Source organism: Anser brachyrhynchus (assembly GCF_964034855.1).
Source record: "Anser brachyrhynchus genome assembly, chromosome: 7".
NCBI lineage: Eukaryota > Metazoa > Chordata > Aves > Anseriformes > Anatidae > Anser > Anser brachyrhynchus.
The window spans coordinates 40,734,605-40,749,720 of NC_137701.1; the positions used below are offsets into that span (position 1 = coordinate 40,734,605).

Genomic DNA, 15,116 nt, shown 5'->3' on the forward strand with positions numbered 1-15,116 from the left:
TGTATCTTAAATTGCTCACAAATTGATGCGAGACCTTTTCAGAGAGAGGCATTCTGTTGGTATTGTGTTTTTTTAGCTTTGCTTTTTGAGTAAGCACATTTCTTGGTAGTTTCACTTTTTGGTGAGTTATGCGTGTTGTTCTGGCAGTATAAATAAGACATCAAGGAGTTCCCCAGCCAACTTCATTAATGTTTTGGCTAATTAGAAAATGCATTTGTTACCAATTAACGTCTGCTTTTGATAGAGGTATAAAACGGAATTCCCTGGATTTTGGAAGCGTACAACATCACGTGCTATTTTCTGAGCTGTGTTATAAGCAGTGTGGAAAGCACAGCCAGAGCTGCCTGGCGTTCAGCTGTCACCCTGGGCAGCTGGAGGAGGCGAACGGCTCCTCTGACGCCAGCAAAGCGGCGGTGGGGAAAAGGAAAAGGCAGCAGAGCATGCTGCAGACAAGCGTCCTCCCAGGCACTGGTTGAGCCACAGTGATGCAGAAAGTGGTGTTTTTCCAAAATGACTTGCGAGGGTTCTCAGTGCTTCTCTGTAACGTGCCCCAGGCATCCTGCTTTTGCAGACTTAATTTAGCACTTGGCCGTGTTTACCCCTGTGAAACATAATACAATTCCAAGTACAATGTTGGTAGTAAAAAAGCAAACATCATCAAATAAAAGCATTGCCAGCTGTGGAGTTTGCAGGTAGACCCGGTTCTTAGCTTTGTCATTTAAGGGAGGCACTGCAGATAGCGAGCTGGCTGCTGTGCAATGCAGCACGGGTTTTCAGATCTGAACTACAGCCTAACATGCTTGGACTGGCTCCTCTGGTCCGTTGCTCTCCATTTGAATGCTCTGGAATATTGATTCAGTGAAATGTTTTCTCTTAGGCTTTTCAAGGCAGCAAAAGACAGCAAAAGCCTCATTTGGATTAAGTTTTCTAAGGGTTATTCTTATATAAAGAAAATGACTTCCAGTTCTGCAACTTTGTACTTCATTCCAGTGAATAGTTTTCATCTTTATCATCATGAATAAATGGCTTGTTACGCAGAAACGGTACCTTTAGCCAATTTCCAAACTATGTCCTTGTATACCAATTTACAGGGCATGACCATTGGAAAAAATGCAGGTGTAATGCAATTCTGCAGCCATTCAATTTGTTCCACTTGAAGCGCATCAGCCGGTCTGTTAATATAACCTGCTTCTTTCCTGAGAGGTTTGCTTTTCAACATTACACTTCCTTTGGCTTCTTGTGATGTTTTGTTTCTTTTTTGCATCCGAGAACATTTCACTTACATTTTCTTAGTTAAATGTAAGCAGACTTATTAGTCATTAATTATTTTTATATTTCCTCTGAGTCCCACTGATTATTTAGCAAGTAATGACACCGAATAGGTATTGATTCCTAATAGCTTGGTTTAAATCGAGCAGAAGGGGCTATGAAGGTTTACTGGAGATCTATACAAATTAGGTCCTTGCTGGAAGCAAGAGCGGAGCGTTTGGGCTGGCATCATGCAGCGTGAACGAGTGCTGCCTAAACAAGTCAGCCTGGCTCATGCAAGACGAGGAATGTCTGTAATGAAGGGGCTTTGGGAAAGGAGAACGCGTCGGGGTTGTGGTGGGGAGTATTCTCCATTTGGTATAGGAACCTGTGGAGAGGAAGGGAAGGGAGGGCTTCGTTTGGAAGGGGCGACTCCTGCCTGTGTGCTGGGGACCTGGGCACCACCACAGGGCACACGGCCAGGTCTTGTGGGATCCCCAGGTGTAAGAGCCTGGGGATAAAACTGCCCCACTGCGGTGGGTATGCCAAAGCCACCAAGGGCTCCCAATCTTTACTGCTAGGCTTCATTAACGTGTAAAACCAAAATTTGTCTTGCTGCCATTTGTTTAATTACAGGAAACTCAAGTATGAAGCTGAGTCAGATTGAGTGGAAAAAGGTTTATTGCTTTCTATTCCAGCAACACCAGGGCTGAAACAACTGTGGAATTAGAAATCCATGTAAGCCAAACAGAAACAAGGTGTTTGGTGAATCCACAGGGTTTTTCATTGAGGGGCAGCATTTCTGATTTGGTTTACAACCAGCGTATCAAAGTGTGCGTGTGCGACGGGGGAAGGCTGTGTTGTTTGTGATCTCAGACCAGAACAGTGTTAATATCCTTTTTCCTCATGTTCAGCTTCATCAGATCCCCACAGTACAGAGCGCTATGCAACTCAGATATTGCTTTTCTCCTAACCCCTCCAGTGCCCTCCCACGAGGAAGATTAGCCTGATTAGAGGTAAGGACGGAGCAGCACGCGTGCCAGCAGCACGCTTCTCTTCCTCTGCAAATGGCAGCACTCACAGGCCCCCACTCCCCTCTTCCCAAAAAAGCTCATCCTGAAAACATAAGAAAATGTAAATACAGTCTTTTTTCTGTAAACAAAGATGTGTCCAAGTTGCAGAAATCCTGCCGACAAAACTTGTTTATCAATCCAGTTTAAGTCTTCACTTTTCCACTGTCCCGTAAGTTACTATGATTTAAGTTACTATGATTTAAATATGGATAAGAGTGGCGTAAGTTAAATTTTTGTTAATAGCAATAAGTGGTTTTACTGTTGAGTACTGAATTTCTTTAGAGATGGTTATCATCTTGTGCATTACGGCGTGATTTCCTAGCAGAATATGCTGATATTCTTGAAGTTTCACCTCTAAAATGGTTTCAGAATAAGATCCCATAGATAAATGGAAAGTAGAAGATGATGGAAATGCAGCATAGATTTCAGGTATAAATCTGGTGGTGCCTTTCAAACTCTGATCTGAAACTATTTCTATGTAGCACTATCACTGTGGCTTGAAAACTGGCTGAGGACCAGTAAGCAGTCGTGTTATAACCAAAATAACACTGTGCTGAATCCGGATGCGCCGCAGCTGTGCAGAGTGCTGCTTTAAAGTAAAAATAAATACCTTGCTAAATATAGTTCAAAGTGAAGCCCAATAGGCTGAGGAACTGTTTCTAAAAGCCTAGCCCTGCTGAAGAAGCAGTGGAGGTACCTGGAGACTGGCCCTTGTATCTTTGTGCTGAGCTCCTTCCTTCGCTGTCCTGTTCCTGCAGCGTGTCGGCCTTGAGAGGGGTGTTGCAGGCTGCCGGTTCACTTGTGTGTTAACCTCCGAGAGATGCGCAGACCTGCACAAGTCAGCCTGCTAGGAGGGTGGGAATGGCGATGGTATTTGTCTGTCATATGGCCTTCCGAGAAAGTGTTAAGAAGTTGAGTATATTGGTTGCCTTTCTTTGGCACCGGACGGGTACACCTGATGGGTTTCTTCTCCACGTAACGAGCTTCTAGCCCCTTTTTTAAGGAGCTGTTGGGAAGGCGTGGTGCCGAGCCGGCTCGCTGCAGGCTGCAAGTGCTGTGGGCAGTGCTGGTGCGCGCCGGCTGTCAGAGGGGGGTGTTTGTGCGCGATGCAGCCGTGTCTGACCTCGTTCATGCCATCTCCAGTGTCTGGGGCGTGCAGCCCTGCCTGCGTGCTCCCACGTGCATTTCCACTTCCCTGGGCGCACGCACGCCAGCAGGTAAGTACGTGACTTGTCTGTCTGTCGTCTCAGCGGCACCCTATGTTCTGCTAATCCATATGGTCTAAATTAGCACGCAGACTGCCGCCTCCCTAAGGGCTCCCCAGCTGATTTCCCCTCTCCCTGACTCTTCATCTACGTTTTCTCCCTCTGTGCCCCACGTTTCCTACTGGTGGCCCTCGCACCACCCCTCGCTGCTGGCAGCAGGATGCTGCTGGGCTCGGGTCTGGCACCTGGAGATGGGTGCTAGGAAGGGTGCTGCTAGGAAGGGTGCTGGGGATCCCGGTTTGTTATCGGGGCACAGCACCTTGCGAGGAGGAGCGGCGGGGTCCTGGGAGAGGGAGCTGGAAAAGTCCAGCCAGCGTGCTAATGGACCACGGGGGTAAAGGTGTTCATGGACGGGGTTTTCTTTCTGTGAGCATCAAAGTGAGTAAACACGGTATAGCGTTTTTTAAAAGGGGATCTTGAATTAATCACTATTTGGTCTGAAATTCTTGGATTACGTACATCTGAACTTTGGTCCTAAATGGTTAATGTCTTGGGATACAAAGGAATCAAGGAATTCAGTGGTCTTTGCTTTCTGGATTGGAAAATTATCGGAAAAAGAAAAAATGTAATTTTTTCAAGAGTTTCAATCTTGCTAAATTAATTATTTAATGCTTGTAAATATCTGTGGTGTAGCAGCAGTGCATGTATTCACCCAGTGCTGTATTATAATTTCAGCAAATGGCCCTTGGTAAGAAGGAAATTGTTAAAAAAAAAAAAAAAAAAAAAGAAAGAAAAAAAAAAGAAAATGATCAGTGATGTCTTCTTTGTAGCTTTGCAGGAACCGCGCTTTGATCATGTCTCTTAACAATTTCAGGTGTCGTTAAGGTGGATTATGGTGACGTGTCGGTCAGAAAAGCACTAAGAGAAAACCTGAAGTGTAAACCCTTTTCGTGGTACTTGGAAAACATCTACCCCGACTCGCAGATCCCGAGGCGCTATTACTCTCTTGGTGAGGTAGGAATTACTCATTTATTATGCTGAATTAAACAGTAAGTGTGCCACGCACGTGGCGAATCACTGGGAAGGTGAAGTGGCTTTGGAGAAAGAATTAAAGTGCTTGTGTGCATTCTCTGGATCTTATTCACCTTTTATTTTGAGCAGGTTATATATATGCAAAATCTTTTTTAAGGGGGTATTGCTGTTATGGAAGTGTTCACCATTAAAAATCCATCTTTTAAATTAAGTTGCGTATCGGAAAAACAGGGTTTGTGATTAATGTTTTCAAATGATTAAATAATGTGGAATAGTTGAAAAAGCTTTCCGTCATCATTTATCACTTATATGTAGAATAGAAAGTAAGCTTCTTTTTGCCCCCCTTCTTTTTCTCTTTTTTTTTTTTTAATGAAATGTGGTTGTTCATTGATACAATGTTTTCTGTCGAGGCTGCCTGGAGCTGAATATCACAGGCATTCCTAATAATCTGATGATTTGAGTACTACCAAGAACCGAAGGCTCTTTAAAATTCAGATAATTTGCTGTTAAAAATATTCTATTGAGTTGTATCTAAGCTGACTTCTGAAAGCTCTTGAATGCTTTGATTTAAAGGTAGCTACTGATAGAATAGCAATCAAAGGAGCAAATGGCTTTATTGCATCCAGGAAAGTAATTTGCTATTGAAACTTGCAATTGTAGTGAAAAATAAAAGCCACAGTAGGGTTTTGAGTTTAACTATGACAAAATAAAGTGAAACATGGGTTTACAGCAAGGAAAGAACTCATCTAACAAGTGTCAAATAATAAGGATTTGTACAGTATTGTCAGACTGGAAAAATAAAAGTATGAGGAAGTAATACAATAGTTATTAAAACACCTTATTTTTAACAACACAGCCTCAGTTTCTATGGAAACAGGCATTCAGGCAGGATCTATGAATTAAAACTCATGCTTGACTGTTGCAGCCGCCGACTGCCAGTTGAGCAGTAAAGTGGATTTTTACACCTAAAACTCCAGTCCCCTAATCAGCAGTAATGGAGAATTTTAAAAACATCTGAGGTGTATTCTCAGAGTAGTTTTCCTCTCTTCCAGCGGCGAATTGAAATATGACTGTTGCTTTTATAAACTAAGTGCACAAATTTAAAATGAAATTTCCACAGTGTGGAGCTGTACGGAACTGAAGTTCTTCGGTAGCTGGTGCAGCTTTTTCATCTGAGACTTGCCAGGCAGATCCTGAAGGCTGCCAGGTCTTCATTTGCAACTAAATTTTCCCTTCAGTTAGAACATAACCTACATGCAGTTACTGTGTTAGATTTGAATTTCCTAGACGAACAAAAATATGCCTCAGACAGGGCATAAGCTTTTGGCAAAATGTGGTGAATGCTGAATATGCTTTTTTGTATTTTACTCATTTCACGTTGTAAGTGAATAGAATGTAAATGCAAGACAATTATTTTGTAAAGCTGAGACATAATAATCATAGAGGAGTTTTCAAGTCACTTTTCATTTTAGCCCTCTGCTTTCAATCAAGGGGTTGCAAAAAAAAATACCTTTGTCATGAAAACACTTGACTGTCTATTTCTACAAAAAGGTGATTTAAGACAAAGAGGCTTGACTGCAGCTTTTCATGAAAACGAGTTTGAGAAAATCGAAGTAGCTCCGTAACATGTGAAACGAATGTTTTTTCTTAGAACAAAGGTGAAGTTCAGGCAGTTTTCTCATCTACCCACAGTTCAGCATTGGAATAGTGTCCAATTCCCAGATTTGTGATGCTTTTTAACAAGGAAAATTCCTGCTAGTCTCAGCTGGGCGAATGAGCTGACTGCCAGGATTATTTCTTTACGACCTGGCTCGTTCGTCCCCACTGCGGCTACGGGGGCATGGGTTTGGGGAGCTGATGGGCAGCGGTGGGGTCCGTCGGTGGGTTACCGGCTGGCAGCCCAGGGCTGGAAACCGTGGGTCACAGCAGTCTCCCGAGGGCGTACAGCCCTGCTGCGGCTTCTCTCAGGGGATCAAGCAATGAAGAGCGCGAGCCTCGAGGGATTATTCCCCAACAGAAGGCAGTGCGATTTCGGTCTGATCGATTACAGTGCTGGAGCAGGTGAAGAAGCGGCCGTGTGAGCACTATTTCGCAATTCACTGCCGTGCCTGTTAAGCCTCTGAAAGTGGCGCTGGGAACTGGAGATGATTGAGACGTGCGCTAAATGCCATGCAAGTAGTTTCAGAGTACAGTTCACACCAGTTTTGCCAAAGCACCGAGGCCCAAGACGTGTCTTGACCTTCCTCCCATTAGCAGGAAGATCGCCGCGTGCTGTTGGCAGTGGCAAGGAGCAGGGCCCCCTGTTTGTGCAGCCCTCCTACAGGAGGGCTGGGCTCTGAGGAGAACATTTTATTGATGAACATTGGCAGTATCAGTAGGTGACAGCACCTAGAGCAGAGGAGGGAGAAGGTGCTCAGTCAAGAAGCTGCCGAGCAGCACCTGCTCAGAAGGAGTCAGACACGAGACACCGAGACACTGCTCGCACTCAGTTTGTCTGTCTGGGGACAGGCTCGGCCCTGCTGGAAGGAAATAAAAACTCGTGTCTTAGGCAAACCACTGCGTTTGCATCGTTAAGCATATTTCACTTGTTAACAAAACAGCACAGGGCACCGGATGAGATGCGGCTTGAATGCCGTTCATCCACTCACTTACTATGTAATTTAAAAACTCATTATGGTTTTTGTAATTATTTCATATTCTTTTGGGAGTGTGACATGCTTACCAATTGCAAGTTGAAATGCATTCATATAGCTGAATGCATAGATAATGTACTTTTCCTGCAGCCTACAGTTATGTAATTTTTTCTGTGCAAATATGGCATTTAGAGATGTACTTTTTTACGGAACATTTCATCTCTTTTTTTTTCAGATCAGGAATGTTGACACCAACCAGTGCTTAGACAACATGGGCCGCAAGGAAAATGAGAAAGTGGGCATCTTCAACTGCCATGGCATGGGAGGAAATCAGGTAAAAAAAGACATGAGAAATAAATGTTAAAAAAAAGTGGTTTTTGTACAGTAAATGCTTCAATCTGCTGCTGTGTAACCACGGGCAAAATAGTTATCTGGAAAAACTGGTTAGAGTTCTCCTGGAGTAATGCAGGAGCTGCAGTTTCACCTGTCAGCATTCCTTTCCCTCTGCAGAAACAAGTGCCGCTCGTGTCGCTGCAGGCAGGTGGTTTGTGCTGGGCACCTGTGATGTGGTCGTGCTGGAGACACGTGGGCCCTCGGGCACTGCAGCTCAGGCATGGAAGTGCTGCATCACTACAAAAAAAGAATTGCAGCAATTAGCAAACATAGTGATGGAAGTTCCAAACTTTCTGAGATTTTGAGCTTCTTAGGCACTTTAAGAGTACTCAGAAAGCCACTGTTTCAAGTAACAGCTGCCCATTTTGAAAACATACCGGTTCACATCCATAGGTCCTGCATTTATAGGTCCAGAGAAGTATCTGAGTGAAGACATTGAATTTACTCATGTAGAGTGCAAAGAAATATATTTAAAGTTTACAGATGCTAACAGTAAAAAATTTGCTCATGGATGTTAGTTTATTTGTTGATGTTGGGGGAAAATACATTTTTCAATGAAACAGGTAAGAATCTAGATCTAATGTAGATAACTCACCCCGGAGTCATGGCTGACTCCTGTGGGTCCAGTGTCCTTTATACTTCTCACGTCAGCCAGAATCCACAGGTAAATGGGTTGTGTACACCTGCAGAAGGGACCCAGGGACACTGTTCCCCTGTGTTTGCGTGAACAACGAGCACTATCTGTGATCTGGTGGAGGTTTTGCTAGGAGTGCCTGACCTACATGCGGAACATTATGCATCCTTTCGAGCTCATACACAACGCCCATTAAAAGTTATCTCTATTAACTTCTGTTATAATGAGAAATTAGAACTGAGCTAAGTCATGTAAATGCTGGGGGCGGGGGGGCTGTACGGTTACAAAAATAGCTGAGGAACAAAACTGCTTCAGAATGAAAATGAAGCAAAAATAATACCTAGCTTGTTAGAGCCGAGCAAGATGCATGTGTGCTATCCAGCTGGAGGCACAGGCAAATATCTCATGGCTCCCAAAGTGGTTTAAAGGACTCGAGGATAATAAGATTCTAAAAATATGAACTTCTTTAAAAAAATAAAGAAAAATGACGTACATTGACTGAGGCCCCTCATTTGGGAATTGTTTTGATATTACAGAACTGTGGAGGATTCCTTGTTATGTTGGCATGGGCATTTCTGATGGCCCTATTTCAGTCACCGGGTCACAACTGAGTTAGGATTACTGAGAGTCTCTAAAATAAACACTGCAAATCTAATGCAGTAAAATGTGACCTTAGAACTGTTTTCTTTGCTTTATATGGAAAGAAAATGCAAATGTCCTCAAAATCCTGTCTTCAAATCAGCTGCAGTGGGACAGGGCTTTCATGGCAAGAAAATTAGGTTTGGGCATCGATGCATCGCTTTCCCAGCACGGAGGGCGTGCACACCCGCCTGGTGAGGTTCCGGCTTTGTGGCATTTTAGAGGAAATTTATTCCATTCACTGGCCTGGCACTGGGCGAAACAGTCCTCTGTTTTTCCTGCCTGCAAGCATCCCGACGGGCGATGTTAGTCCTTTACTGCGTTGCCATGGCAATGGCATCTCCTCCCGTGGATGTTCGGGGCGCTGCGCACAGCCGCCGCCAGACGCCGCCATCCCGCACGGCCCAGGGCACCGGGGCCATGTGGGTTCTCATATGGGTTTCCACGTGGGTTCCCACGCAGGTTTACCCGTGGGTTCCTACACAGGTTCCCATGCAGGTTCCTAAATGGGTTTCCCCGCAGGTTCCCTCCCAGGTTCCCACACGGGTTTCCCTGCAGGTTCCCCCATAAGTTCCCCCACGGGTTCCCACGTGGGTTCCCCCATGTGTGTCCAGGCTGTGCCGGGCAGCGAGGGGCCGTGGCACCGTTCCCTCCCCTTCTGAAGAGCAGACAAAGCCACAAACGAGTCCCCACCGTCCTGCATTTCCCTTAACAAGAAGCTTCACATCAACCAAAGCCCCACTGAAGTGACGGTCTGGGGGGATTTTTGCCATTTTTCCATGCAAATGGGGAGCATTTTATCCAGATCCGTTTTGAGTGAGTGGGGAATTGCATCCACCGGGAGTTTGCTCAGTGGTACCGTGTCTGGGGCAGCTGCTGCAGGCTGCCATCAGAAAGAGTGTGGTGTTTTATAGGGTTTAGTAAGCAGGCAAGGCGAGCACCACTGCCTTCTGGCAGTGCTTCATACAGAAAGTTCAGGCTCAGTACTCACTGACAATTAAAAAAACCAAAGACAAAAGCCCACGCTTGTTAGAGGTTTTTTTTGCCCAGTTAGCTCTAAGTAATGAGTCTTTCAGAAACTGTTCTGTTCCGTAGGTTTTTCATAGATTTTTCATTTTTTCCCCATTCACAGTAAACGTATAAATTTTCAAATGCCTCTCAAACGTGAGCACTTTGTGTAGCAGTATGTAGAAAGATTTTTCGTAAAATCTCCCTCTGGAAGGATTTATTTGTATGCTGTGGTAGATTGCTTGTTGCTGAGGATAGGTAGAGGCGTGGGAGCTGCCTGACTCTCGAGGCTGCCCTTACACAGCGGTCCTCCCTCCTGAGGGCGTCAGGCAGAGATGTTTGCGGTGCGGACAGCTGTGCCAGCAGTGGGCAGGGGCACCTCGAACCCCGAGCATAAGCCTTCTGGTGAAAGCTCCTGCTTTGGCCATCGGAAACACTGAAACACAGCAGCCATACTTCACGTTTTTATGTAGATAATTTATCAATGGCTGCAGCCATTCAGCAGTGCACCTAACAGCACTTCGGGCACGAGGTGCAACAGAACAAAACACTGAGCTCGGTGACAGCTGGGCGCTCCTTCGTGCTGCTGGTAGTGTTCTGCAGCTGGTCTCAAACCAGTCGGCTGCAGCCTGTCCGTACAGGGAGCGCTGGATGCATAAACACAGTGCCCATGAGAGGTTTCATGAGTGGAGTGCTTTGATTTCATTTCTTAATTGTAATATCTTAAATAAATGCTAGGTTTCTTAAATGGGTACCGGGAGGTAGCTTAGCCAGCCCTTCTTTGCTTTTCCTGCCTTTCTCACCTTTGGCAATCTCCTGTTTTCCCTGATTTTGATGTATGTGTAGCTTTTCATCCTCTAAACAAAACCGTCATGAGCAAAACTAATTATTTCTGATATTTGGCTAGTCCATTTTGCTGATATATGATTCCCTTGCAGACTTTACATCATTCTTATGTATTGATGTTATAAACCTCTGGGCAGGAACTGTCTGACACTCTGGATTTGCTCAGGGTGCAGCACAGCAGAGCTCTCGGTGATCTCCAGCACAATCATAATAACTATGATTAATAGGGAACAAAGGAGCAGTGCCTGGCTGTTAAATAACAGCATCTTTTGTTTAACGCAGTCAGAATGAGAATACTGACTTATTTTTAGAGTCTACGTAAAAACTGAATTGCTTCTCCTTTAAATTGGCAGAAATAGTCCCCAGGGAATGGAGGAAAACTAGCAGTGGATGTATAAAATCGCAGCAATGAAGCCTGGGTAGCTAAGGTGCAGGATAGGAGCATTGGCTGTACCTGCTAGGAAGCATGAATTCAGTGTGGTGCTGCTTCTTGGGAGGAAGGGGAAGAGATGCTTCAGAAAGGCTCTGAGAAATGCTTTGCACTAACAGCTTTTGTTGCAGATGTGTAGGAAGCCATCCATTATGAAGTGACAGCAGCCTGAGAAACAAAACCAAACCAACAAAACAAACAAGCCAGCCACAGCCCTGCCACCGCCGTGGAGCCAGAAGTCGGCTTTTGTTGCGGTTTTTGTGCAAACTGCTGAATGCACTTGAAACCTCTGTGCAGTAACAGTGGTTAAGAAAGGACAAAAGATTCCCTCGTGGAGGACAAAGGGCTTGATATCGGGAAGCTGTGTTTGCCGCTCACACAAAGGGGTGATTCCACGTGTGTTTTCCCAGTGCCATCTTCTGAATCTGACACAAAGCCAGTTCCTTAGCAACCTGGGAAGCTGTTTCCTGCAGCACAGCTCTTCTGTGGCTGTCCCTGTCTCCAGTAGGCGCTGCCAGCCAGCACTCATTTCTGCAATTTTATTCATTCTTTCGTGCTCGGACCATTTAATGTAGCTGCAACTACTGATTTCAGGCTATGATAGCTGGTGGTAATTACAGTGTTGTCTTGGTCTGTGGGCCCGAGCACCAGGATAAATGAATTCTTGGCACTGGTGGCTGGAGGCAGAGGGAGCAGCGGAATAATTTTTGTATGAGCTTTCCCATGTGAACAAGTCGATCCTGGCTTGGCGGTGTTGGTACCGCTGGCTGCTGCAGGTGACTGTCTGTGGGATGAGATGAGTTGCTTTCATGCCACTGAGGATCATCACCTAACCTGTTTTTTAGGGATAAAAGCTATCACTACTTCCAAGCGTAGGAGCAGCCCCACAGACAGCAGTGAGGTTAGGTTTATGCCTTCCTGATGGGACACAACTGCCTGGGTGGGTTGGTTTGGTGGTTGTTCGGATATCAGGTACCGTTAAGGTACCAAAGACTAAAGCCTGCTGCTTACATCATCTGGAATTAAAATAGGGCTGGATCCATCCAATCCCAAGGACTCCAGAGGAAGGGCTGGCTCGCTGAAGAAGCGCGTCTGCCCCAAAGCAGAAATTGCACTTCTGGACAAAGTTAGCCTCCTGTCTGACCAGTGCCCAGCAGTGCCCAGCTTCTGAGGAGGTGGTTCGTGTGATTAGACTTGATAAAGACAAAATTTCAAGTGAATGGGCAAAATATCTAAATCTTTTCTCCCCAAAGTGACATAAGTGGCAATGTAACTGTCAGAGTCCTGGATCTTTCTTGGACGGTAGTGCCGTCAGCATGAATTCGCGTGTTTTAGTAAGGTGACTTTTGGTGTTTAATGTGTAAACAATTCGAGGACAGGAAAAGTGCTTTCTTTGCAGCTTTTAATGGAATATTTTAAATCAATTATGAAAGGTGAAATCAAAATTTACCTTTGGGACCTCTGTAGATAATTAAAATGGTTGTCAGAATAAATTAGATTTTTCTGTACTTGGTTATGTCAGGTCTACAACTGTGTTTAGTGCTCAACAGACTTCTTCCTTGATTTCACAGATGCATCTGCCACATTTAGTTCCACATAATACAGTATAAACTAAAAGTTCATGAACAGTGTTCTCAACATGGGACTTCTTATGAGTTGACAAAATACACTAGCTAATTGTTTTCCAAATAAAATGTCAACTAAGGAATGGGAAAGGACAATATATATGTGGGTGTATATATATAAACAGCGACAAATTTGTATTGATTACTCGACTGATGGATGTCCAGCTAATAGTGTTGCTTGGCACTTTATAAGCATCGAACAAATGAATTCTTTTCTCAGACTTTTATTGAGGGGAACACTTTGAAAAAGTAATAAGATGGTAAGTGGTACTTCAGGCACCTCTGGCAGCTCAGACTGGCCAACGTCTTAGTCCCAAATGTAGGCTTTAGTGGGGTTTGGCTTTATAGGGCTTACATCTGCCCCCCATCTTGCTGTATGGAAACATATTAATAAAGGGTATAAATGAAATAAAAAAACATAAGCTGACTCCCGTAAAACATGCTGTTGCTAATAAGCAATAAATCTGTCTATATCAGGATTGTAAGCTTTATTAAGTCAAGGTGTTGGTGAAAAATATATGGTTCCTTTTCGTTTGGAGCAGCTTCATAAAAAGCAGAAGAGAGAGAAATTTTCTCTGTGTATCTGTATAGAAAATTACTATATCAGTTGTGAGAGTTTTTTGTGGGTTGTGACTCTGGAGATATTGCAGGGGCAAAAGAAGGGTTTTACCGTTAGGGAAAGGACTAATTCAGGCACCAAGCCTTCTCTTCCATCGTGACGGTTCCTACTGGTTCCTGCACCAGGGCTCTCTCTCTCGCCATCTTAGATTTCCTTAACAAGAGTGATGGAGATACAAACTGTTCCAAAACCATCTTTTACCTCTTGTTTATCTTTATTAATGTCTACTTCGGTCATACTGGGGGCTTGCGTAGACGTGATGAGGATTAAGCTGTCAGGCAGTGAGGGCCCCCCAGCCAGCCCTCACAGCTTCCCCAGTTCCCGCCTGGCTGTCGGGCTGTCACGCATCGCTACTGAAAGTAGTTCTCTTAATAAAGAACGGGTGGTGTAATGCATGCTTTTTGTCAAATACAGTGCTGCTTAATATGAACAGGGCTGAGTCCATGCCTGCACATAAGGAAGAATTCAAGGAGCCCGGACTTTGGAAAGGGGGCGCGAGGGCTGGGAGCCCCTCACCGCTGCCACCAGCGGGAGCAGGCCGCGCGCCAGGACGGCCAGGTGCTGGCCCCTGCGCAGCCTGCCTGTTGGTAAACACATTGCAACCCGCTAAAAAGGCACCATAGCCGGCTGCTCGTGGGTCCGTAAGCAAAGGGGAGTAAAGAGGCCTCTCTCCCTGGCTCCTGGCGCCGTGGTGGCCCAGCACGCTGCCGCCAGGCCCAACGCCTGCACAGCACCAGCGTGCCCCGCGTGCCCGCGGCACCTCCATAGCGCTTACGGTGCTGGAAGGCTGGGCTCTCGGCAAGGGGCTCTCCTGTCGCGCCCTGCAATGTGTCGGGTGAAATACACTACTTAATTAGTGGTAAGATGAGACATATTGTTCCTCAGCCGCTATTTTTATATGGTGACATTAATATAATTATATCTATAATTAATATGGATGTTAGTAAAATGGTGGCCTGATAATTTTACATTGTCTTAATTAGCATTCATTTTTCTTTCTGAAGACTGCATGTTTTGCAAATCCATCTTCTGTAATCGTTAATTCAGGCATCGCTTATACTTTCAAAAGTATAATGGAGCAGTGTATTGCAATTATCAAAGAAGAGAGGAAAAAGAAAGATGCAAATGGAAATACATTACAAAATCCAAGTATTTGCTTTCCATAAAGCACAGAAGAAAACATCTGCTATGTCTCTGAGGCTAGAAGAAAGTGTCTGATGCAAATATGTTTACTGTATAAAAAACACAACACAAATAAGTTGAAAATTAAAGTAGAAGTTGCTTCAGGATAAATGCTACTGGATAAATCTCTTAATAATTAGCATGGTAAAAGATAAGCTATCTGCACAGTATATGCATGGAAGTACATGAGTGATTCCTGCAACCAAATTCTGCTATTTCAACTGAAAAATACTTTGTGCTACAAATGTTATCAGTGATTTTCAGATTAATAGAAAACTTGGCCATTTTTTTTTTTTGTTCCTCTTAGAGCGTGACAGCAAACAAATAATTCTGGCATTTTACCATTGAATAAGATTTTTGGTTGAAGGTGTTTAAAAGAACAAACAAAGCCCCCCAAAACACTTTTTGTGTCGGATATTATGGTAGCATGGTAGCCGAACAGCTGCTTTAGATTAATGGTTCCTTTAACCCAGGCCTTCAATATTTAAACTACGTGACATCTTTCTCTGCCCAGTCTAGTCCTGAGCCAGTTTTGGCCAAGGATCGTTT

At 44.5% G+C, this 15,116-nt stretch overlaps 1 protein-coding gene across 10 annotated transcripts in view; it reads left to right on the top strand.

The window, feature by feature from the left end:
* Positions 1-15,116, top strand: part of GALNT13 (polypeptide N-acetylgalactosaminyltransferase 13) — a 126,107-nt gene that overhangs the window by 91,180 nt on the left and 19,811 nt on the right. For all 10 annotated transcript variants that reach the window (XM_080599441.1, XM_080599439.1, XM_080599440.1 and 7 more), the window contains 2 exons: positions 4,401-4,540; positions 7,427-7,525. In XM_080599441.1, coding sequence (XP_080455567.1) covers positions 4,401-4,540; positions 7,427-7,525 — 239 coding nt within the window. The remainder of the gene's footprint in view (positions 1-4,400; positions 4,541-7,426; positions 7,526-15,116) is intronic.